This window comes from Phodopus roborovskii, unplaced genomic scaffold, assembly GCF_943737965.1.
Source record: "Phodopus roborovskii unplaced genomic scaffold, PHOROB, whole genome shotgun sequence".
Classification (NCBI taxonomy): domain Eukaryota; kingdom Metazoa; phylum Chordata; class Mammalia; order Rodentia; family Cricetidae; genus Phodopus; species Phodopus roborovskii.
In genome coordinates, this window is record NW_026126423.1 from 2632998 (window position 1) to 2657246 (window position 24249).

Sequence of the window (24249 nt, forward strand, 5' to 3'; positions counted from 1 at the left end):
AACTAGCTTTTAGACATAATGTTTATGGGGAGGTTAAAACAATTCAGGACTATCTAGAAACTCGAAATTTGATGGAATTTGATGGAAATGGGACTTTTACAGATATAACTCTAAGTGTCAAGTTAGATGCTTTTGGATTACAATGGTCCCTCAAATCAGTGACAGAGAAGGACACAGAGAGATCTGGAAAATCAGGTTATGAGAAAATAGCATCAGAGACTGGAGTGGTGCAGTTCCAGGGCAGCGGGAGATATCAGATACTAGTTAGAAGCAAAAACAGATTTCACTAGGCTATCAAAAGAGACACCACCGACACTACAGCTTTTACAGTCTACGGATCAAGAACGGCGACAAGGCCGCATGCAGAGGCTCACACCTTTAAGCCCAGCAGCAGCGAGACAGAGGCTAGTAGATCTCGGTGAGCTGGGGGCCAGCCTGGTCTACATAGTGAATTCAAGGACAGCCAGAGCTACTCAGTGAGATCCTGTTTCAACACTCACACACATATGCACTTGCACACAACGCAAGCACGCACGCATATATACACACTCGAAATGATAGTGACATAATGCATTTTTGATTTTGTAAGTCACTAACTTTGTGGTAATTCTAATCTTCCCTTGGAAACTTACATAGGTTAATCAAGAGAGCAAGGTGAAATGAAAAATAAAACTAAAACGCTAAGAGACTAAAATTTACAAACACAGTTTCCAAATAACCATATTCCCTATGATATAAATAAATAATACTGTACATATCATTGTGGTGATGTATTGTATATGATTTAATAAAGCCACTGGAGATCAAAATGCAAAGCTAGACACAGCCACAGAGCCAGGCAGTGGCGATATACATCTTTAACTCCACCAGCCACACCGGTCAGCTATAGAAGCTGGGCGGTGGTGGCCACACCTTTAATCCCAGGACTCAGGAGACAAAAGCAGATGGGTCTCTGTGAGTTCAAGGCCATACAGGGTTACATCAGAGTGAATCAGTCTAAAAGAAACAGCCTACACAAAGAAGAGCTCAGCACTTGGGATTCCACGCCTTTAATCCCAGCTCTAGAGAAATCTATAACACAGGAATGGGACATTCAGTATTCAGTCTCAGATTTATTCTCCTGTCAGGCTGAGGACAGCACAGTGCTTTCAGCTTGAGGCAGAGGTAAGAGCTAGTGGCCAGCATCACTGCTTTTCTGGTCTTAAGTTTGAACCCCAGTGTTTGTCTCTGGGCTTATATTATTTGTGTTACCTATCATTTGTTTAGAGATGGAGTCTCATCGCGTAGCCCAGGCTGGCTTAGGACACACTAAGAGGCCCAGGCTGGTGGAAATTTACAGTGATCCCTTTGTCTCAATACTCTACACTGTACGGACTACAGTTTAGACCATGTCTAGATTGCCATCACCTTTCACTTTTAACAAGATGTTTACGGGATGACCCAAATAAACGCAGAAGCATCAGCTATTAACCACTGCTGTTTTTACTTCTTAGGAGTATGAAAAAGACACAAGGTTTTAAAGTGAATTCAATTTTATAAAGGGGCCGGGGTTAAAAACATAAGAAGAATGCTACTCAGGGCAATGACACACACTACAGTATGTCATCTAGCAATGGCGCTGCGCTCATCCGGAACAGAAGGTAGTCTGAGTGTACTTTAGAGTTGTTGGGCAGTCTCATGCTTCACATGTCTTACAACAGCACTTCCCTTACCAATGATTCAGAAACCTGTCAGCATCCAAGACGGTGATGGTGAGCAGTCTTACATTTCAAAGAGACTCCAACACAACTTCACATGGGGAAAACCTTCATTTGGTGACTAATATATGTTAAGTACTCAGCAGAGTGTCTAATCCATGGTAGTAATCAATTTTGATGGACGACTATATGATTAATTTGGGCTACATAAGACTGCTTGCCTCTCACCTACAGATGTTGTAATTATGTAATCTTAAGAAATGTTAATTAAGAATTCAATACACATTGAAACTTCAAGCTGTTAGCATTGATATTTGTCCATTCTGTAGATATTCACTATTCCTTGATTTAGGACTAGAGAAAAAGAATTTATTAGCAAAATGTGTGTGTGCTCGGGACAGACAGTCGAGAGAAGACAGCATGGGAAGTTCACCTTTTCCTTTAACTCTTCTTCTACGTCTGCCAATTTCTGGCACACCCTGGAAAGCTCTTCGCTCTTCTTAGTGGCTACGTCCTTTTCCCGTGCAGCTATCTCTTGCTGCTTTTTGAGTTCATCTCTGAGAATTCTTAATTCTTCCTGGTTTTCAATCGTCTAGAGTTAGAAAAAAGGTTCTAGATTAGAATTTATAATATTTGCTTACCTTTATGAAGTCAGGAAAACTCAGAAATTACTTTTGATACAAAATGAGGAAATCAAAGTGATACTACATAGAAAAAGGCAACGGTAAAGCCATGCCAGACTGCTTCCGATGGCCAAAAAGAGCTTTTTCTGATGCTTTCATGACTTTGGATACAAGCACTGATCAATGGCCAGTCAACTCGAAATGGTTCCCATTCTTTGTTGGCATTATGAAGATCACATAAGATCACATAGCAACAGGCTTATATATGAATGTCACCAAATCATAACAAGTCAGAGAGAAAACACATTTTGTGTTTGCATGCTAATTTTCATTCAGTTTGTTGATAAACCACACAATTCTAAATACAGAAGGTTAAAACATCACAAAATGTCAGGTTCCACTGCATCCACAGTGATTTTCCTGAATTATTAATTTTAACCCATACAGACTATAAAGCCTTATAACAGATTAAAAGAGAAACATTTCAGAACCAAGTTAACAAAATATGTATAAGACCTGCAAACTATAACATTAAGAGAATAAATCATTAAGGATATGCAATGGCTAATTAGCTTATGAGAAATGTTCAACGTCTTTTGTTGTTGGGGAAAGGCAAAGTAAAATAGGTATATTAGCAATAGAATGGGTAAAACTGAAAGCATAAATAAAGTGTTGGTAGGGAAATGTGGAGCCACCACAATTCTATGTATTTGTTGATGGGGATGTAAAATGGTAGACGTGGTTTGAAAATCAATCTGGCAAATTACTACCAAGTTAACAATAGCCAGTGACTCTATTTAGGCAGACATTTGTCAAAAGTCATTCACCCTTACACTTCCATGATATGTCTATTTCATGTAGATCATACACGAACAAAGTTGATAAAATCTAAAATAAATAGGTAAAAATGTATCGCCAACTGTAGAGAGCTAGGTCTTACCATCTCGATATTTTCCTGAAGGTCCATCTTTAATTGTTCCTTTTCTGCTATAATACTTTCCAATGTTTGTTGGAGTCCATTATTCTCCTGCATTAAAGAATGTATTTTCTTCTTGTCTTCAGTTACCTCATTATCATTACCACCTGCAACCAATGTCTGGGCACTTCCAGCAAGCAGACTCTGTCCTTCACCTATGTCATCCATCTAAAATATGAATACATCAAAGACGAATTTAAATAGTTAACAACTACTTTAATACTAGTAAAATATTCATCACCTATATTCTGTATCAAGTACTAGCCTCATATCGGCACACTGACTCTCCTATACAATCTCAGGAGCTAGGCATTATTTCTACGTGTTTGCTAAGTAGGGGACTTCAATTCCAGAGAGGTAAATTTATTTTTGCGAGAGCATACAGCCAGCTTTGGACAAAAGAAGTTGGCTCTAGTACTGGTATTCTTAGACCTGTTCACTGAGAAGGGCTGCCTAGGTAGCTGGATGCATTGCAATTGTCATGTATACTAGGTTAAGCTAGTGTGGACATTCATTTATTCAAACTGATTAGATAACCAAGACACATGCCTTTCCTGTCTACACATCTTCCTTAAATAATTCCTGAGTCATACAATGCCAGTATTTTGGTTACTTTATGCTACAAAAAGAAGGCCGAGGACTGTATTTGCTTCCCTGAGCACTGATGGTTACAGCTGGAATAAGAAAGAAACAGACTTTGTTCTGAAGTGGGAAGTACATGGGCAGTACAGTCAATGGGCTGGGCCTGGACTGAATAAAAAGGAGAAAGGCAGCCTTAACCTCTGCCTCCTGACTGGCACAGGATGTGACTAGGGTCTCACACTTCCGATGCCGTAAGTTCCCTGTCACGGTCGTTCATATCTTTTATACTGTGAGGCAAACTGATCTCCCCTAAACTGTTTTTGTTGGACTTTTGCCACAGTAACAAGAAAGCGGCCTACTACATGTGTTTTGGTAAAATGATGATTCCCCAATGGTGAGAGAAGAACTCATTTTGTTGTGCTCTAAGACTCAGGGAGGAGTGGCCCGGGACTATCTTGAAGGAGAATCTATTGTTAAGAAACAGACTTCTGCATAAAGCCTAAGCTTCTAGTAGTTTTACCAGACTCTTCATGATCTTGTCCCTGTGTCAGTCTCAAATTCTGTCTTCCTAGCCATTAGGAAGTTTTAAAAAGACCTTTAAAGCTTGCCGTTACCCTCAGGACTTTTATATCCGTCATACTTTTTTTGTGAATTATTTATTAGCCTAATTGCTCATAGTTTTTACTCCCCCACTTCTACCCTTCAGCTGTGTATTATCCTAGTTATGTTTCTGTTGCTGTCATGGAATGCTGATTAGGGGCACCTTGGAAAGGAAAGGGTTGGTTTCATCTCACAGGTGAAATGCCCATCGCTGCAGGAAAGCAGGGCAGTGTCTGTGGTTAAAGCAAAGCTGGTGGAAACAGAGGGAAAGTCATCCACCATCCTTTTACCTCCTGCTGAACTTCGTCTTCACTTCCTCCCCTGTCCTCTGTGTACAGATTCTTGGACGTTTCCTCCGCAGCTTTCATTTTCAGCAGGTTGATTGTTTCTTGGTGTTGTTTCAAAGACTCAAGAGCATTTAGTAACTGCTCTTGAGTATCAACATTCTTTGTAAGAGAAAAAGAATACAATTTCCATTAGGATGTGAAGCACACTAATCTTTTTTGTTGTTGTTGTTGTTTTTTGTTTTGTATTTCAAGACAGGGTTTCTCTGTATTGCCCTGGAGCCTGTGATGGCACTACCTCTGTAGACCAGGCTGGCCTTGAACTCACAGAGATCTGCCTGCCTCTGTCTCCTGAGTGCTGGGATTAAAGGTGTGTGCCACCACCGCCCGGCTTGAAGCACACTAATCTTATAGTTACTGTTTGATCGTACATAACATAACTTCTGCATTTCTAACCGGCTGAACCATACCATGTTCACGGTGTCCTGAATGTCACTTCTGAGTTGGTCCCTCTCCATCTGCAGGCTTGCTTGGAGTTGCTTCAGGGCTTCCTTTTCTTGGGTTAGGACTCTTACTTCTTCTAAGGTTTGCTGAAGCCTCTCAGTGAGCAGTACTCTCTCCTTCTCTGCAGACTGCAGGCTGGACTCTCGGCTTTCTACCTGCTTTCTTAGCTCCTCCATTTGGTCTGACCTCTCTTGACCCTCGCTTGTTTTCTGCTGAAGCTCCTGAGTTTTGTGAGAAAGCTTTAAAGGAAAAGTGAGATACGGTAAAAGCAGAATGTTGCATTGTGCATTGAGATAGACACACATGTATGCAGATGACTCAGGAAAACAGAAGCCTGCTTCTTCTGCTGACAGTTTGTACCAACCTCAGCCTTCAAGGAATCCAAACTCAAACCAAGGCTTTCTGCTTCTTTGGAGAGATTTCCTATTTCCTGCTTCATCCTCTCACTCTCCTCCGAGACCACTTGGTATTTTTGCTCAAGTTCCCCGTGAAGGGTTTTCAATGTTTGCCATGCTTCATCTCTGCTTTTGTAATTCAGCTGGGAAGCTGCAAGGTCATCTTTAGTGTTTCCAATTTCTTCAAGCAAACCTTGAATTCGGCTGTCTTTACGAGCTACTTCAGAAAACAAGTTTTCTCTTTCTGAGGTTATTAAACAGAGCTCTTCGGATTTCTCATGCAGCTATGGAAAAGAAGACATTTAGGGATGTCAGCAAAGTATGACAGATGCCCTGAAGCAACTTTCTGAAAACTTTTAACGTTAGCAAAGATTTGACTGAGGCATGATGCGTTATTTACAGTTCTGAGGTTAGAACTCAGAGCACAGTGCACACTAGGCAAGTACGCAGCCAATCAGATGTCTATAGTAGAAGCAATGCTCTTGTCATTAACTCTTCACTTAGCCTGTTTAAATCCACCTCAAATGTTTTTCATGATGTCTTTGGGTTCCAGTTAAAGAATGCATAGAGAAGGAGTCAGCAGAGACAGCTACCATTTGGAAGTGTTGTCTAATATGACCTTGTGACAAGTGCTTAAGGTTTTCCTCAAAATTTGAAACACCTCCCTAACTAAAATCATTGACTGCAATTCAAATTTCTAAACTATGCTTTTAAGAATTATGTAAGAAGGATCATTTAAAAATAATTAAATAATCCACAATACATTTGTGGGTAGTTTAATCATTGTGAAAGGGAAAAATGAGAGAGCTAAAAAGTCCCCAAAACATCATCTGTCTGTCTGTCTGTCTGTCTGTCTGTCTGTCTGTCTGTCTGTCTATCTTATCTATCTATCATCTATCTATCTATCTATCTATCTATCTATCTATCTATCTATCTATCTATCATCTATCTATCGTCTGTCTGTCTATCCATCCATCCATCACGTTCTGTGCGGGCCCGTGAGAGCATGACTTGTCTCTTCTGTCCCCGCTGAGTTAGACATTCAGAGTCCCCTGTTTCACCTCTTCTCTCAGCATTTCCACCTCAGAGGGTAAAGATTTCAGCTCCGAGAGCAAGCTAACTTCTTTTTGCAAAGCTTCTTTGTCTTGAACTTCTTTATTCAGTTCTCTTTGGAGATCAGTGATCCTTTTCTCCAGTTCCAAATTTGAAAGCAAACCTGTAAGTTTTTGACAGATTAGCTTACACTGACAAGAAAGTGACCCAATTTTTCATAGATTTTAAACAACCTCTCAAGTATTGTCTACTGCATTTGAAAAGTAATTTTAAGCCCCTATTATTGTGCCCACAGAAATACTTATGAACACGGACAACGAACTGAATATTAAATTCTTTTAAAAAAATAAGAGCTTAGCAGGTACTTAATTTTGGGGATGTACTCAATCCATTTAGGTAAATTCCCAGGGGTCAGTGTGCAGACATCTCAATTTGTATGGTACCTTTGCCTTCTACCAGGGCAGTGAGTTTTGATATTTCTTGAAAAGCAAACTGTAATTCCTTGTCTAGATCAACTTGCATTTTCTTTTTGGCCTCCAGTTGACGTTGATATGCCTGAATGTCATTTTCCATTTGCTTACAAGAATCTGAAAGTTCATTCTGTTGGAAAAACATTGGAAACTGATGGCACCATACTGATCACTACAAATCTGATTTCATAAATTCTGAAAAATTACTTACAACTTTCTCCTGCAGCATCAGATTTTCACTTCGAAGAAAGGCTGCCTCTCTCTTGGCATCAAGGGCCACAGTGTCCATATCAGACAATGTTTGCATCACCTGCTTGAGGTCTTCAGTGGGTTCCTAGACAGGCGACAAAAGGGACTCAGGAGATCCAGTTTTGGCAGATTTGGGAAATATGATGGAGAACATATATACATATATGTTATTTCTAGCTGCTCACAAAAGGCAAAATAGGATAAAAATTCTGGCCATACTTTTCTATATCCTAACAGCTACTCTGGAAGTACACTTTAAGAAATTGGTTAGTGTTTAATAAAAAACTTAAACCAGGTATGGTGGCACATACCTTTAAATCCCAGACCTGGAAACAGAGGCAGGTGGATCTCTTGAGTTAAGAGGCTATATTCAACCTATAGAATTTCAAGTCAGCCAGAGCTGACAGTGAGACACTGTTTCAAAGCACCCATCCCACTCACCCACCCACTGGCACTGAGAAAAGAATCTAAAACTATTGAAGCAGTTACTTCAAATCTCTATTGGTAAAATGTTGATAACATTAAGGTCATTAATCAAAGATTTATGTTCATATTAAATATATGTAAATTGATCATAACCAAGCCTGGCACACAGTTGGCACAGTATAACCATCTACTAGGATGATTATGATTACATATTAGAAATGCCAAGTTAATCACACAACAAAAGAAAAGCCAACTTTACCGATGAGTATGACAAGTCTATTTTCATCTTTTCTGACTTCTGGGCTTCTATGCATTTCTGCAGGTCCTTAATCTGGGCCTCTTTTTCTTTAAGAAGCTCCACTTTTGAACTTATTTCATTCTAAAAGAATCAAAGAACAGTGAAATTGAATTTAATAAATGATTTGAACTTAAAATGACAGGAGGACATATTTAAAAATTAAAATTGGTTTAAAATCACTAATATTTATAATATAATTCTTCTATTTTCTACAACCATGTTTAATTATAAGACATACATTAAATACTTATCAAAGAAATGCTATGATAAATGTTTACCTCAAGATCTTGATTATATACTTCTGCATGCTTAACTAAATTCTTTAAGTTGGAAATTTCATGAATCAGTTGCATCTGTAAGAGCATGTGAATAGGAAACAGCAAACTAATTGTTAATAAAGCAAAACAGAGAGAAAACCACAGCTGACCTGAACAAGTGGGAGCTCATGGACCCCAAAATGACAGCTTGGAAACCAGCATAGACCCCCTGAACATGGGCGTCAGTTAGGAGGACTGGGCAGTCTATGGGGCCTCTGGTAGTGAAACAGTATTTATCCCTAGTATCCGAATGGACATTGGGAGTCCATTCTCCATAGAGGGATACTCTCTCAGCCTAGACACATGGAGAAGGGCCTAGGCCCTGCCCCAAATGATGTGACAGACTTTGATGATCCCCCATGGAAGGCCTCACCCTTTCTATGGAGCAGGAGAGGGATGGGATGGGGCCAGTGGAGGGCATGGGAGGATGGGAGGGAGGGGGAACTAGGATTGATTTGATATATAAAATAAAATTGTCTCTAATAATAAAAATCTAAACAAAAGCCAACCAAAGAAAGCATTCTTTACTGCTTCAGAAACACCCATCTTAGGAGGGATTGAGAGATTAATTGTTGAAGCTACTCTAGTAGAGCACCTCATAATCCAAAAATCCTAGAAAAAGCAGCTGGATAGTTGGCTCAGCAGTTAAGAGGACTGGCTCTCCCTCCAGAGGACTCAAGTTCGGTTCCCAGCATCCCGTTACCCATCTCACAACCATTTGTAACTATCGCTCTACAAGACCAGACACCTTTGTGGGCACTGGCACTCACACATGTACATACCTATACTGTAAATGCACATGCATACACATAAATAATAAAAATAAGATCTTAAAAAAACCCAAGAAGAACTACCTAAACAAACTCAGACACATAAGCGTCTAAGGGAAAGGAATCCCAGCATGTTCTCATAGTTATTGCATAAGGCCACACTGACATCACTAGCAAATCAGTAAACTCTAATCACAATTTTAAGAAGCTATATTTTGTATTGGATAGACTGTGTTTGGAGAATCTTAGTCCCCTCCCCCCCTTCCAATTGATTACTCATTTGGCTCTACAATGACACCCTTCCACAAGGTTTGATTCTGGTTTGAGGTGGGCTCAGGCCATGTGAGAACTTTAAGCTATTATTATTGCTATTGAGAACCTACGTAGGCGTGGGGCTGTCAACTCTTACTTTGTTATCTATTCTCAGGAAAACACCGAAAAGAATACTACTGCTTTATATTGTTCAACTATCTAAAAGTATAAAGGAGAAAACATTTGTCTTAATGTCGTTTATCAAAGTGTCGAAAGTTTTGATTTTGTGACTACCAGAAACTTGTAGTAAGCCACAGAGACCAAAACCAGCCAAATAACCAAACAAAACCACTCGGTGCTAGGACAAAGTCACAAATGTTCCCATTTGTTCTGTTCAAGTACAATGGAAAGCCAATCTGGTTGTTTTTAGTTACATTCTCTGAGTGTGTACACATAAGAAAAACGGCAAGACCTCAATCTTAGAAATAAATGTCTTTATGAGAATGATGATGTTGTCAAACGTGTTTTCACTTTGAGTTCATTATTTCTATTTCCCTTACCTCTTGATCCTTCTCTGCTTTTCTTTCGAGATCTTCAAACTCCTCTAAATCATTTTTTTCTTTTAATTTCAGTTTCAGTTCCTCATTTTCTCTTCTTAGCTGCTCATAGTCCAATACCAGATCATCGTATTGAGCATGGAGTGAGTTTAACTCACTTTCTAAGTTTTCCTATTAGAAACAGAAACAAATTTTCCAATCAGAGAGAGTTCAGATCCACTTGTTAATTGCTTAGCTAACTAATATGGAGATTAAATGAATAACCAATTCAACTCTGAGCCAGTTGATACAGGCAATTCTCTGCTTTAGCATTTGCAGAATCTTGCTAACTTGAAAAAGGAATAGGTTAGTTACTTTGAGGAAAACTATGATGGACAGGAAAAAAATCTTAACACAGGGTTTTTAGCTATTTATTTTTGTTGTTTTATTATTTTTGAGAGCCATTTAAAATTTTTTTAAACTAAAAGTGTCTGAGTGATTTTTCCAGCATGTATACAAATGCATGCTGCACATTGCCTATGGAGGTCAGAGAGGGAGTTGTGTCCACTGAAACTGAACTTATAGACAGACAGCTGTGAGCTGCCACGTGGGTGCTGAGAATTGAACCTGGGTCCTTTGGAAGAGCAGCCAGTGCTCTTGACTGTGAGCCATCTCTGAAGACCTCTCTTTATTTTTAAGTAACAAATTCTAGAATATGTGCAGAACACAAAAACACTCTGCCTTGATAATCATCAACTAGTAGTGGCCAGAATTACAGAAAGCAGAAGTTTCCAAAATAAAAACAGGAATTTCCTTTCTATATGTTTAGATAACTCTGCTATATACCCAAGTCTTGTCATTTTTAAATCAGTCATTTATCCAAAGGGATTTCTCAAATCAAAATATAAACTTTAAAACTATCACAAACCCTAAGATTGGTTAGTAAGAGCTGGAAGCCAGCTTCTGTTATATTAGCATATTTACGGAATGGTTAGTCTACCTCTAGATATCTCACAGCTGTCAATCAGAGATATAAAATGAGAACAGTCTTCTCTATAATCAAGCTTGTCTCTGACTTTAGTCAGGCACGGTTAACAATGTAAACTCAGCAAGAAATCAAAAAACCGGCAGGAGAGATGGCTCAGCACTAAGAACACTCGCTACGTACTTTTCCAGCAACTCTCGTCTCTGTCCCCCGTCCCCACATATGGCAGGGATCTGATGTCCTTTGCTGACTTTGCAGGCACCAGGCATGTAGTGGCATACGCACACACAGACATGCATGCACAGGCAAAACATGCACATACGTAAAATAAAAATCTTTAAAACCAAACCAAACCAAAAAATGAAGAATAAAGACAGATGCCCTAATGAATACTAAAAGTTACCTCACTTAGTAGCTTTGTTGCTGAATTCCATTCTACTTCAGCCAATGGTTCAAGAGTGTTATTGAACACATCAGACTCAAAAGAGAGTGCTATAAGCAGACAAAAAAGATGCATGTCATGAACATACATATATATACATATATATATATATAGTGTAAGTTTTGCTAAAAATAAAAATGAGATTAATAAAGAATTCTGAGTAGATGTAAGCTCAAATTAACTTATACTCAGGTACGACTGCCAATAATAGAGACGATTACTGATCATATTACTGGCTGGAACTTGTGGTAAAATAAAGATCTTTGAAACAATCCAGATAAAATGACAAATTCTGCATCTGAGATTTGACCAGTGTCAGTAGATTTAAATATCCCTAAAGATGATAAGAATGCTGAAGACATAAGTTTGAGATAGCATTCTATAGACATGATACACTCTGAAATCCAGAGTAAGTTTAGCTGGATGTTACGTGAAGTCGGTACCATTTTAAGTGAACATGAGAGCGAAATTAAACCAAGCACCTGACTTACATGCTTTAGCCAAATACCACATTGTTTTGGTTATGCAGGGTCTGATTATAACCGAGTCTACCTCTGAATTCCTGGCAATCCTCCTGCCTTAGTCTCTCAAGTACTGGTATTATAAACACAAGTCACTGCACTTGATTTACAATTCATCACTCTTAAGAATCAACAGAATTTCATGAATGTTTATATTGCAATCATATCTGAACTATACATACTTTATTTAACCATATTTCTCATATTAGCCAAATTAATGTCTATGGCGACACATTTTAATTTAATGTATTTCTACTTAGGAAAGTACTCACATTCATCATTCTCTCCCAATCTCATTAGAGAATTTTCTCCCAAAAGAGTCACTGAACTTTTATGTGTTCTTGTTGTTACATTTGTTGGGACTTTAAATTCATTAACATAGTTTGAATCCTTCATTTTGTTAATTTTGCCATAGCACCAAGTAACTCTTCGTTTCTTTTTAACCTTAAAAAACAAGAACAAAAGAAATCAAAATTATTTCACACAGACCCAAACTGAGACAAAATAAAACAAGGAAAATATTTCTTATTTATTTATTTAAACACCATGGTAGGGTCTTAGGTCTGGTTTGTTTTAGGACTTGAGAAACCACAGAGAGCTCTGTGGTAGAGCAAACGCTTACCTTGCACAAGGCTCTGGGTAATCCCACCAACCAAAAAAAAAAGAAAGTTAACTCTTTCCTCCTACCCAAGCATGACCCCCCCCCCCCAACACTGTTATATCCAATAGTCTACCCTGACTCACTCAACAATGCTCTTGCAAATAAGCCACAGCTTCACTGTATCCACAGCCAAGGGACAAAATGCAAAACATCAAATCCTGCTTAGTTTATCCTTCAATTTTTTTCCCCCAATTTGTCCAATTTTACTCCCTGTCCAGAGGTGCAACTTATCTGATGCAGAGAGTAGCTATATCTTTTTAAACCTCAATGTTGATGTCAAATACGAGCTCTGTTGTCCTTAGCATACTGCCATATTTAGATTCCTCAGTGTGTTTTAATATGCCCTGTTCACTGTGTATTTGAAGTTTAAAGTATGTTTACCATGCACTTGCAAAACTCTTAAGCTTTTGGTAATGTTGGTTGTTAATTCATCAAGTAATCAACTAATACTTCTTGAATGTCTGTACTGTACATCTGCTAGTGACTTACACAAACGCCTATTGGTAATTATACTACATACTTACATTAGGATTTTCTGCATAGAAAGGACTGTTTCACACATTCATGAGACTGGATATCAAGCTATCCTTCAGGTAAGATCAATAGTTAGGAACTGATGGAACAGAGATTAGAGTCGAGTTGGTCCGGCTTTGAAGGCTACCCACCTAACCAAAATATCCATCATGTCTACCAGACAAACAGAAACCTATCCCAGGAAAAACAAAAGTACACCTGCTGAAAGGTGAGATTTTGATCTCTACACTGATTTATATGGTTAACTGGTTTCCCTGATCTAATATTACTATTAAATAAGTAGTCATAACCCTAGTGATCTTTGCAGATAGCCATGGGAATGCACAGCAGTGACAACTAGGGTTTAACAAGTCAAGCGGCTTGGCAAAGCCATGGGATTATTGACTCGAGGCTGGATGACATGTTGTTCCTGTCCACAGCCTCTCAAGTGACACTGCTGTGCCTCCCTAATAAGAACAGCCGTAGGGTTCTTCCCACAGTCCTTTGGTGGTGTGTTTTATACTTGTTGGGCACACATATAGCTGTGGATGGTCAGGAAGATAATCCTGTATAATCTGATGAATAAATATTATGATATTTTACATTACTCAGATTGACACAGGATTTTCAGTCACAAAGACAGTTTTTTTACACAGACAGCTAATTTTGGACTTCAGAGCAGATTCAAAGCAGCCTGGTTGCCCCTGGAGACAAAATCACGAGGTCATTTTTCCCAGGTGCTATTTTGCTAATTCAAGGTCAGACTAGAAGCAACTTTTTGTCAGTAATTGACTTTTTGCATGTAGTCCCAGTCTCAGGGTAAGGTCCAGTCTGGGAACCCTCACCAACTTAGAGCTAGCTACATGCACGGGTCAGTGTCACCTTCCAGCGTGAGAGAAACTACGTGACTTGTGTTACGAGAGTGGGCTGTCCATAGTTTGGCTGTGAGAGGGGCAGCAGTGATGCAGGGAGAGAAAGAGGGAGACAGCAGTGGTGTGGAGAGAGATGGCTGTGTAGAGCTATGTGACAGCTGCAAAAGATGAAGTGCGTGTGCGTGAGTATGTGTGTGTGTGTGTGTTCACACTGAGTCCCAGATGAAGAAGAAGCAGAGAGAAGTGTGACAGAGTGAGGGAATGACATACAAGAATGGATGACTGAGAATGTGAGTGTGTGTGTGTAAAGAGAAATATCTAACAGTATATAAAGATATGTAACTGAACACAGAAATACGAGCAGGAGAGAGATGTATGTATGTAAAGAGAGACTGTCAAGAAAGAGCAACTATTTTAAGTTGATGTAAAGGAGAAGGTAAGTGTGTGCTTACTCATTTTCTTCCTTAGGTTACCAGCAGAAAGCATGTCCCCCTCAGATAGGAAAGTTTGGCAATCCTCTGATAAGAATCTTTCCTAGCCCCCGCCACCTTCGTGGATTTTCTTTATATACTCTGGTGCTTATTGGGGGTTGCCTGGTCCCCGCCAAGTCAATTATAGAACTTGGTTCCTAATCATCTTATAAATTTCACTAGACTTTACTACGGTTCAGATGGTCTTTACCAACACCCAGGCCTTTTAGAATGAGTTTCTCTTCACGTGAGAACCGGAGAGAGGTAACTACAACTTGCTTCTTAGGTAGAGATGGTATTTGACAAATACAGAGTACTCTGGGTCTCCTAAAGGTCCCTTAGCAGAGCAGAGGATGAAAGGTTAAGTCAAGCACACGGAAAGGCCGGCTCTGCTTTCTGCCATCTTGTTGCTCTACCTTTAGCTCCTGCTGAAATGCAATAGAAGACGACGTCACCAGCATCCTCTTCAGATTCTGGATTTTCTCATCCTGCACCTTCTGAAGCAAGTCTTTCTCATCCAGAAGCTGCGCCAGTTGATCCTTTTCCATTTCCTGTGCCCGAGTCTTTGTATTTACCTAGGAAATACCCGGTTATGTTAATCATAAACAGTAAAAATTGAGTCCTTGAAAGTAGCTTCAACAATAGAAAATTACATTTGCACTTAATCTCTGAAAACTTTAATTTTATTGTCTACATGCAGGAACCCAACATGTAACTCTCACAGACAATACTTATTCAAACTTAAGAGATAAAATACATACATTTCTTCTCATTAGGAGACTATATCTCATGTTAGGATAATGTTGTTAATTCTATTAATTGCCTATGAAGATAAGAGTAGGTAGGGAAGTCAAAGAAGCTAAAATTTGAAAACTGTAATAGTAGAGATACTATGTCACTTGACATTTTAGCTCACTAAAAAAACTACTAAAATGAAAGGTTTTTATAAGATATGGGAGCATGATGAAAAAAGAAATGAAATAGAATGACAGGAGAATTAGTCTACACTTAGAGGACTAGACTCAGGGAAGAGGAGACATTCAGGAGAATGGAAAAGTACAGAAGGTAGCTTTAGTTACTATACAATCCATATGCAAAGGCACATGGTCTCTCTGTAAGGAGTACGGTCTTGCCGCCACGCCGCCAGCCCCAAATAATGCACAGAGACTCTGTATTTGACACAATGCTATTGGCCAGGTGCTAGTTTCTAATCGGCTAGCTCTGTCTTAATTATTAACCCATTTCTATGTATTTCCACGTGGTCTTACCGAGAGCGGAGGAATGGCGGTTCTGTTCTCTCCAGGCTCTCTATCCTGGCTCCTCCTCTTTACTTCCTCCTTGTCTCCTAGTCCCTTCTATCTAGCTTTCCTATTGGCCAACAGTGCTTTATTCATTAACCAGTATGAGAAACATACAGAATGATATCTCCCATCATCTCTCAACAGAGCTCAGTAATTTCAAGAAATGTCCCCTCCTAACATTTTTATTTTTGAGACAGATGTAGTCTAGGCTGGTCTAGAAATGGCTAAGGATGATCCTGAATTCCTGGATTTCCCAGCCTCTAACTCCAAGGTACTAATATTAGACACACCCACCACCAGGTTTGGTTTTCTGAGGTGTCGGGGATTAAGCTCAGGCCTTTGCACGCACTAGGCAATCATCCTATTGATTTAATGACAGACAACTCCAACAGTCAAGAAACAAGATATTTTAGTTCATAGTGAATTTCTTTTGTTGTTGCTGGAGATGGATCCAGGCCCTTGAACATTTCAGGTAGCACTCTACCTCTGAGTTCCATTCTAATTCCTAAAGTTAAATTTTGATGCATTTAAATTGAGTTAGTGTAAGTTAAAATCTGTTTGCTTTAAAATTAAGTTGTAGCAATTCAGATATTACTAAATCTATCGTCTTTCAGGCAGATCTCTGTCATTCTCTATTGTCTCTTAGTCCTTTACAAAATAAAAACCGTACGAACCTCCTCTAACTGCTTCTTCAGGTCCACTATCTCTCTTCTGTACCTTTTCAGGAGAGCCTCATCGTTCGACACCTCATTCACATAAGGAGTATTCTTCATGTACTTAGCCGTGCTGGCAAACTGGGGCAAAACAGCAAAGTACAAGATGCTCAATATCCAGTTCCAACAGTCAATAACACTTGTTTCTTACAACCAGCTTCCTTTGGGGAAAAAAACAAGCAAGCAAGCAAACAAACAGCACTTCTGGCTTCTCTTTTCTCTCAGTTTTAATCTTCTTTGGGAAGGGTGATGTGTATGTGGTGTGTTCACGTGTGCAGGCACACATTATGTGCATACATGTGTGTGTACACAGAGGACAAGGGCTACTGTTAGCCATCTTCATCCATTGCGCTACCTTCTGTACCGAGGCAGGCTTTCTTACTGAACCTGCAGCTTGCGGATTTGGCTAATCCAGCAGGTCAGCTTGTCCTGAGATCCCTTGTCTTTCTTTGTTTCCCGAGTGCAGGGATTGCAGGAGAGGTGTTGTGCCTGTCCAGCTTGGATGCTGCGAATCTGAACTCTGGTCCTCAAACTAGTGAATAAAGTGTTTTGCTGTCTGAGTCGTCTCTCCAGCTCCCAGGATGCCATTCCTATTAGCCAGTTTACTAATTCCAGGTAATCATGTTGGAAGCCAAGTCTCATGGACTTCATAAATGCTGTGAGGCTAGCAGTACATTGATTTAGTACTAAACAGCTAAAAGTCTTTTCTTTTCTAGCCAGGATCTTGTTACATGGCTCAGATTGGCCTGAGACTCGATAGATGGACCAAGCTAGCCTCAAACTCAGAGAAACCACCTTGTTCCTGCTTTCAGGAGCTAGAATTAAAGGCATATGTCATTATACCTGGCTTAATCTGTTTTCTATTGTAGAGTGGTTTACGCTACCCAGGCTTCCTAAACACTGGGATTTGAGGCATGTGCCACCATGTTCAGCTTTAAGGCATTAAAGTGTTTTTCCCACAATGGGGAAAACTCAAGGTCTGTGTATGCTCTGCAAACATTCTACCAGAGCTGCATCCCCCCAACAACTAATCAATGCTAACCACTGCTTAAGGTAACCATTAACAACACCAGACCCCTTAGCAAGAAAGTTGTGATATTAACTTGTTTTCCATTTTTCCTTTTAAATAGAAAATGCAGGCCTGCAACTCTTAAGTAGCTAACCATTAGCAGAAATTCACTAAATGTTTGGTCACACACATTATATGTTTTTATATTACTATTTGTGCCAAGTAACACTAGCTTTTCATTTATGAATCTAACATGAAGCTTCTAGTTACTATGTATCGATGAAGAAAATGAGTTATTTAAAGAAAATACCAAGTTATTTCAGTTAAAAGTATTGGATGTTCCCCAAACTATAGAGATGGGATGCAAATACTAAAACTTAGGAATTAAATTAAATTAAGAATGACATTTGCTAGTCCGTACATCAATTTTTTAACAGGCATTATGTCAATGGCAGAAAAATGACTTGTCGACTCACCTGAAGAGTGGTTAGGGTCTCATCCAATGACACTGGAGTAATGGTGCAGATGATGCGTGTTTTTGCGTTTCCTCCCAAGGAATTCTGAAGAATGCGTGTTAATTTGCTGTCTCGGTAATTTATGAAGCCACTTAACAAGAGACAAGTGTGGGAAGACAATGGTTGAGAATGTACATATAAACATGTTTTCCTTTAAGAAAATGAACATTTAGTCATAATTTTATAAATTAAATTTTTACAGGTTGCATCAGGCAGACTAAACTGCTAATTAAAGATACCTAAGGTAAGAAATAAATTCAGTAGTTAGTTATAAGCATAAGAAGCTATGTTCATAAATTATGCATGTATATTAAAATGGCACAATGAATGAAGCACATTATTATGTATAATATGTGCTAATAAAAAATAAAAAAAAAAATTAAAGCTGGGTATGGTGGCATACATCTTTAATTCCAGCAGGCTGATATGTGAGTTCAAGGCCAGTCTGGTCTACAAAGCATGTTCTGGACAGTCAGAGTTATTACAGATAAATCTTGTCTCAATCAATCAATCAATCAATCAATGAATAAATAAATACAAATAAAAAGGACTCGCCAGGCTGGCAAGATGGCTCAGTGGGTAGAGACACTTGTGCAAAGGTCTGAAGACCTAAATCAGACTTGGGTTCTACAAGGTGACAGGAGAGACAGGATTCCTAAGAGCTGTCCTCTGACGATCAGCTGTGTTTGTAAAATTGAAAAACAAAAATTTAAGAAGAGTTCTCTAGGCAAACAGCTCAGGTTCAGATACAGATGAAGTGTAGGTGGCAGACTAATGCTGGAGACAGGGATGGAAGTGCTGTGGGCTCTGACACCTGTAGTGTGCACTGTGTCAGCCACAGACGGTCGGTCCTAGGGAAGGGTTAGAGAGGCGGCTGGTCAAATCACCTGGGGCTCCCACAGGAGCAAATAAAAACGCTAGGCTGTACAGCCAGGACATCACAGATTCTTAGCTGACGAAGCATTCCTTACCTTGCATGCCACATGTGTACTGAAATGTGACACTGTACACTGTAAGTATGTCCAATTATCACATCTCAAATAAACACACATGATTAAAAATAGCCAGCTCAGAGAAACCCAGAACCTTTTTAACAGTGTAGAAGGAATCAATATACTTGACTGTGACTAAAGTATTGCAATTTCCCATATAATAAAAAACCATAGGAAATAACTTACCCAAATTGTTCATCACTAAGTTTCTTAATCACTTGACCCAAAATAAATAAACTCCGATTTATATTACAGCCTTCCTTGAGTCGCACACCTGAGTTAAACAAATGCAAAAATTAACTCTGTACTAGATAAAGCACTTGCTAGTAAGTTGTAATTCAGACGTGAAAGGGTCGGATGCTAAAATCTATGCTGTGGTTCAACCTGAGCTCACTTAGAATACTAAGTTCTTCCTAGTCTGCCCACCTGTGAAGTCAAGCAGAAACATCATCAGCCAAGAGAAAACACCAGGAAAAAGTGACTCAGCGAAATCAGTGATTTCAGCGAAATCTTTTTATAAACCTTGAAATAAAAATGATTGATCACGGACTACTTCCAACTAAATGTCAGTAGTTTTCATTTTTAAATGGCTAATATGCTTACATGATTCAAAAGGTTAAAATGCAAACCTTGAAAAAGCACAGGCCCGCTTTCCCCGTCCAGACAGTTCTATTCCTCACTGGAAGACCAATATCCCTCCTTTGCTTTTCCTGAGACTCGAGAGGCCACATCTTCCTGTCCCTTTCTAGCCAGACTGTACACTACTTTGTGTTGCAGACAGGGTCTCTCTATGTATCCCTGTAACTCCATATGTAGACAGGCTGGACTCGAACTCAGAGATCCACCTGCCTCTGCCTCTTGAGTGCTGGGATTAAAGGTGTGAGCCACTACCACCTCGTTTTACATATTACTTTGCATTTTGCTTTTTCCTTTAAAAATGTATTTCAGAAAGAAAGAATCCCCTATGGGTAAAGACTGACCTTCATTTCCTATCACACAATTCTTTTATTTTTTAATCCCACTTTAATTGTCCTACCGAAAGACACACGTGTCCAATCTTCTGCTCTTAGAAAAAATACTGTGACAAGCAAGTTTGGACCAGTATTTTGCTCCATTAGTTACCAGTTAATATTGCTGGCCAGTTTAAAAGGACCTGCATTTCTTTCTGTTCACACCTGAGTGCACACTGGCTTTGCTCTGGTTTGGCACACACAGACCAGCCTGCTGGGTGGCTCCAGTGGGGTGACCTGTGCCTCTTCCGTTCTTACTCTTCAATCAGAAGCTCTCACTGGTTAGGAATGCCAGCACGAGTAGGCCATGCGTTATAAATGCCCCGTTTATACCTTTCAGACTCTGTGTAGTAGACAGACACAGTCTTTCCCACTATAGACTGACTTGACACTTACAGGCTCTCCCCGTGGTTCCTAGGCTAGCCTTGAACTTACAGTCCTCCTAGCTCAGCCTCCTGGAGTCCTAGGGATTACAGGTGTGGACCTCCAGCTCCTACATGTCGACTCTGGTCTAGTAGTAGGCAGACCCATGTTTAACTACCGTAGCTCCATGTTTTACCAGCCTGTGGGGCTCTCGTCAGATTTCTCAGATAGTCTTGTCTGTTTTCAATTTTCCATACACATTTTAAACCATTGCATCTAGTTTAAACACAAAAGTGCACTTTTGACTTTATCAGGAATGTTTTAAATCTAGAATATACATACGCTTGACCTCTTTATAATTTTGAATCTTCATATGTAAGTGTAGTTTTTCATTATTTCGAGTCTTTACAACCTTTTGAGTTTAAGAACTTTACATTAGTTTTATGCAACCTTTGAGTATCTTGAGCATCTCCTAGACACCACATTTTATTGATCTAGTCTTTTTTTTTTTTTGTCCACTAAAATATTCAAACTCTGTTTTGGCTTATGAGTTACTTTTATCGATTTATTTGAACCCTATCACCTTTTATTTGGATTTTCTTATATTTTGTTACTCATATAAAGAGAACGAGAAAAATTACATGGTCACTGTTGTCATGAAAAATTAGAAGTATGCAGTTAAATCTGGCTTCAATGTCGCAAGGCTTCCTGTATGGCCACATTTGAGAACACCGCAGTGCAGACACTAGGAAGCCCTCTTGGAATGATTTTGACTTTTGTTCTTTTTCTTCTCGGCACTAGTCATGGCCACTGTGCTCTTTAATGGAGCAAAGGTTTCTGAAATATGGTGTCAAGGGAAACAGCAAAGTATAGAACCAGTATATCAGTTCCCTTTCTTACTTTCCTAATTAATTAAGATAGCTTAGATGGTTTTCATAGTACATTCCCGGGCTTCCTAGCTACACAGCCCTATCAAGGACAAAACTGAATTTTTAGGTTGGCCCTGAAGTAGGTCAAAGTAATTAAGTTTGCTTTTTATAATGAAGACTTTCATCTGGAAATCATTACATTATCAGCACTTTTAACACAAATGGTCAGTCATTATCAAGTTCTCATTACCTTCAGCTCCTGTTTGAGCAGCTCTTTCGCTGCCAGCAAGGTCTACCAAATTCTGTAAGAAAGATAAAAATGGCTTCACTTCAAATTGGTTTAGTCAGAGAGTTCAAAACTATCCTTACTCTTTCATGGTTAAAGTCATAAGACCTAAAGGTCTAAAGGCATACATGTCTTATCTAAATAACAAGATATTTAGTCTAAGGTATGGTTAATAAATGTTTGGAGAATTAAGGAAGAAAGTTCCTTGTATAAAGATAAAGAAATCTCTTGCCATTTTTCCCCTTTTGGTTGGGGTATATTAGAATGTTGAAGAATAAACTTGGGGCAATCTGTATTTCCTGGATTGCCCTCCTGACTCTATTCTGTGTCATTTCCTTAGTATCTTTATATGCCATTTCCTCAATCCACATCCCTCTCTCAGGTACAAACCAGGCTAGGCAGCTGGATCTGACTGCAGCCCCCAAAGATGGGCTACTACAAGACCCAGCTCTGATGCTGTTGGTGGCTGGGAACAGACTCAGCTCCTGCAGGTCCACAGTCATCACACGCAGGAACAGAGATGCTCTTGCTAACTATCACTCAACATCTCAGCTAGTACTCGAGGCCACTCCCATGATCACTTATGCGGACAGCTACTGACCCTTTGTTCCCACTTTGTAAACAGTTCCCAGTCAAGCCCTCACCCAGTAACCTGTCTTTTTGGGCCCATGTGGAAAGTTATGGTTTATAAACACTCACCAAATGCGACACCTTGATAGATCCGTCACAATTAGAAGATTCACCTTTTTCTCTGCTTTCCAAAATCTAGACAGAAAAGGCAACTTGTCAAAACAAGTAAACTCTCCTTTGGAAAGACCAAATGTAGGGAGAGACACAAATACCCACCATCCTAAAAATCGTATGAGAACGACTGCTTCTTTGATTCATTTTAGTTATTCCATAATGTCTGTTCTCTGTAAAAAATGAGTTACATGTCAATGTAACAAGTCAAATGGAAGCCTGTCTTGTTTCAGTTCAATAAAAGATGGGGCTTGGTAGCTTTGATATGCAGCAGCCTTACTTTCTCCCATTGAGATCCATTTCAAAGCCATCTCTGCCGTATTAACCACCTCTTCTGTAAGATCAGCAACATACACATTCCTCTGAAAACAGTTTCATCGTGAAAGGGTTAGACAAAGTTTGCTTTCCAAGTTATAATCTACTGCAGAATTTGGAAAAGTTTAAAATAAAAAAAGGAACAATTATTCTGCAGAAAAAAAAGCAACTCATTCACAATTCACTGCTTACACTGAACACACAACATTCTTTTTTATTTTATAAACTTCATTATAAAAACCTTGTAAATTAAATACATTACACACTAAAATTATCCAGAATATGTACAACTCAGTGAACTTTCATGTACTTAGAATAGGCAATTGGAACAGAAACTATTTTAAAGTATAAATTTTCTGCATCAAATACGTATTATGCCCTTAGTTCTCTAATTCATTAAATTTTAAATTAATACCATTCTTATATGACCATTTGATACATATGCCCAGATTACTCTCCCACCCGCCCTAGCTCCCTCATAGTGCTATCACCCCCATAACTGGTACCAGTGCTGTTCCCACCGTGATTTTGAGTTTGGTGACTCAGTCAGTTAATTAGGGACATTTATGCTGCTACTGAATCCAAACTGGATCCACTTAAGCAAGGTTCACACATGAAGGCAATGACTACTCTTCCTGTAGCAAAACAGCTGGGCAGTGTACATAGGGTCCCCTGAATGGCACCTCCCTCCAACTGACTGCTGATAGGTCCATTTTTGTGCTGACACATTGAGGTCACCTGGCTTTTGGACTCACATTGATGTCTTCCCGAATTATCAAAGGTTTCGTTTTTTGAGCATTACAGAGTAAGTCTGTAATGGTTTCATTGTAGATCTCCATGTAAGACACCCGCAAGAGAAATTCTCTCTCAGGAAACTAGAAGAGAAACAATGTGCAAAACATCAGAAAGGTCCCACTTATAAACTAGCTTCACACATTCACGCACTGAGCGTAAAGAGCCCAAGAAAAGTTATCTACAATGCCAACAGCATGGCTGTATGATGCTAAAAAAAAAAAATCCACAAAAGTAGTATTTCAGAAATAAATTCTCTAGGCTCAAAAAAAGAAAAAAAAAAATCCTAACAATAGATGCTTTGACTTTCAAGCAAATGCTTATTTGAATCACTAACAGCTGAAGAGATGGCTCAGAGGTTAACAGCACTGGCTGTTCTTCCAGAGGTCCTGAGTTCAATTCCCAGCAACCATATGCATATGGTGGCTCACAACCATCTGCAATGAGATCTGGTGCCCTCTTCTGGCATGCAGGCATAAATGCAAACAGAACACTGTATACATAATAAATAAATAAATCTTTGCTGGGCAGTGGTGGTGCATGCCTTTAATCCCAGTACTCAGGAGACTGAGACAGGTGGATGTCTGTGAGTTCCAGGACAGGCTCCAAAACAAAACAAAAGAATCACTAGTAACTGAACAACGATAACATGGTATTAACTGTTCTGATAGGATCTCCTACTGCTTAATTTAGTCTACTTTTGTGGGAATAATACTGTTCTGGGGTTCAGTGGAAAAATAAATCTGAGAACTCTGAGTTCTATGAAGTGTGTGAATCAATACTGTGCTTTTCTCTTCCCATGAGAACTGGGAGATGAGTGTGAATCTCCTTTTCTCTTTCATTGTTT

The 24249-nt window shown here is 39.3% G+C and overlaps 1 protein-coding gene across 1 annotated transcript in view; it reads right to left on the minus strand.

The window, feature by feature from the left end:
- Cenpe (centromere protein E) overlaps positions 1-24249 on the minus strand; it is a 69747-nt gene that overhangs the window by 42560 nt on the left and 2938 nt on the right. Inside the window, 22 exon segments of the mRNA XM_051185457.1 lie at positions 2131-2289; positions 3261-3464; positions 4769-4924; positions 5233-5505; positions 5631-5945; positions 6723-6877; positions 7158-7314; positions 7396-7518; positions 8119-8238; positions 8436-8510; positions 10057-10224; positions 11421-11509; positions 12253-12424; positions 14913-15071; positions 16472-16591; positions 17996-18125; positions 19213-19300; positions 21519-21570; positions 22254-22319; positions 22401-22468; positions 22576-22657; positions 23366-23485. Of these exon segments, the coding sequence (XP_051041414.1) occupies positions 2131-2289; positions 3261-3464; positions 4769-4924; positions 5233-5505; positions 5631-5945; positions 6723-6877; positions 7158-7314; positions 7396-7518; positions 8119-8238; positions 8436-8510; positions 10057-10224; positions 11421-11509; positions 12253-12424; positions 14913-15071; positions 16472-16591; positions 17996-18125; positions 19213-19300; positions 21519-21570; positions 22254-22319; positions 22401-22468; positions 22576-22657; positions 23366-23485 (3051 nt within the window).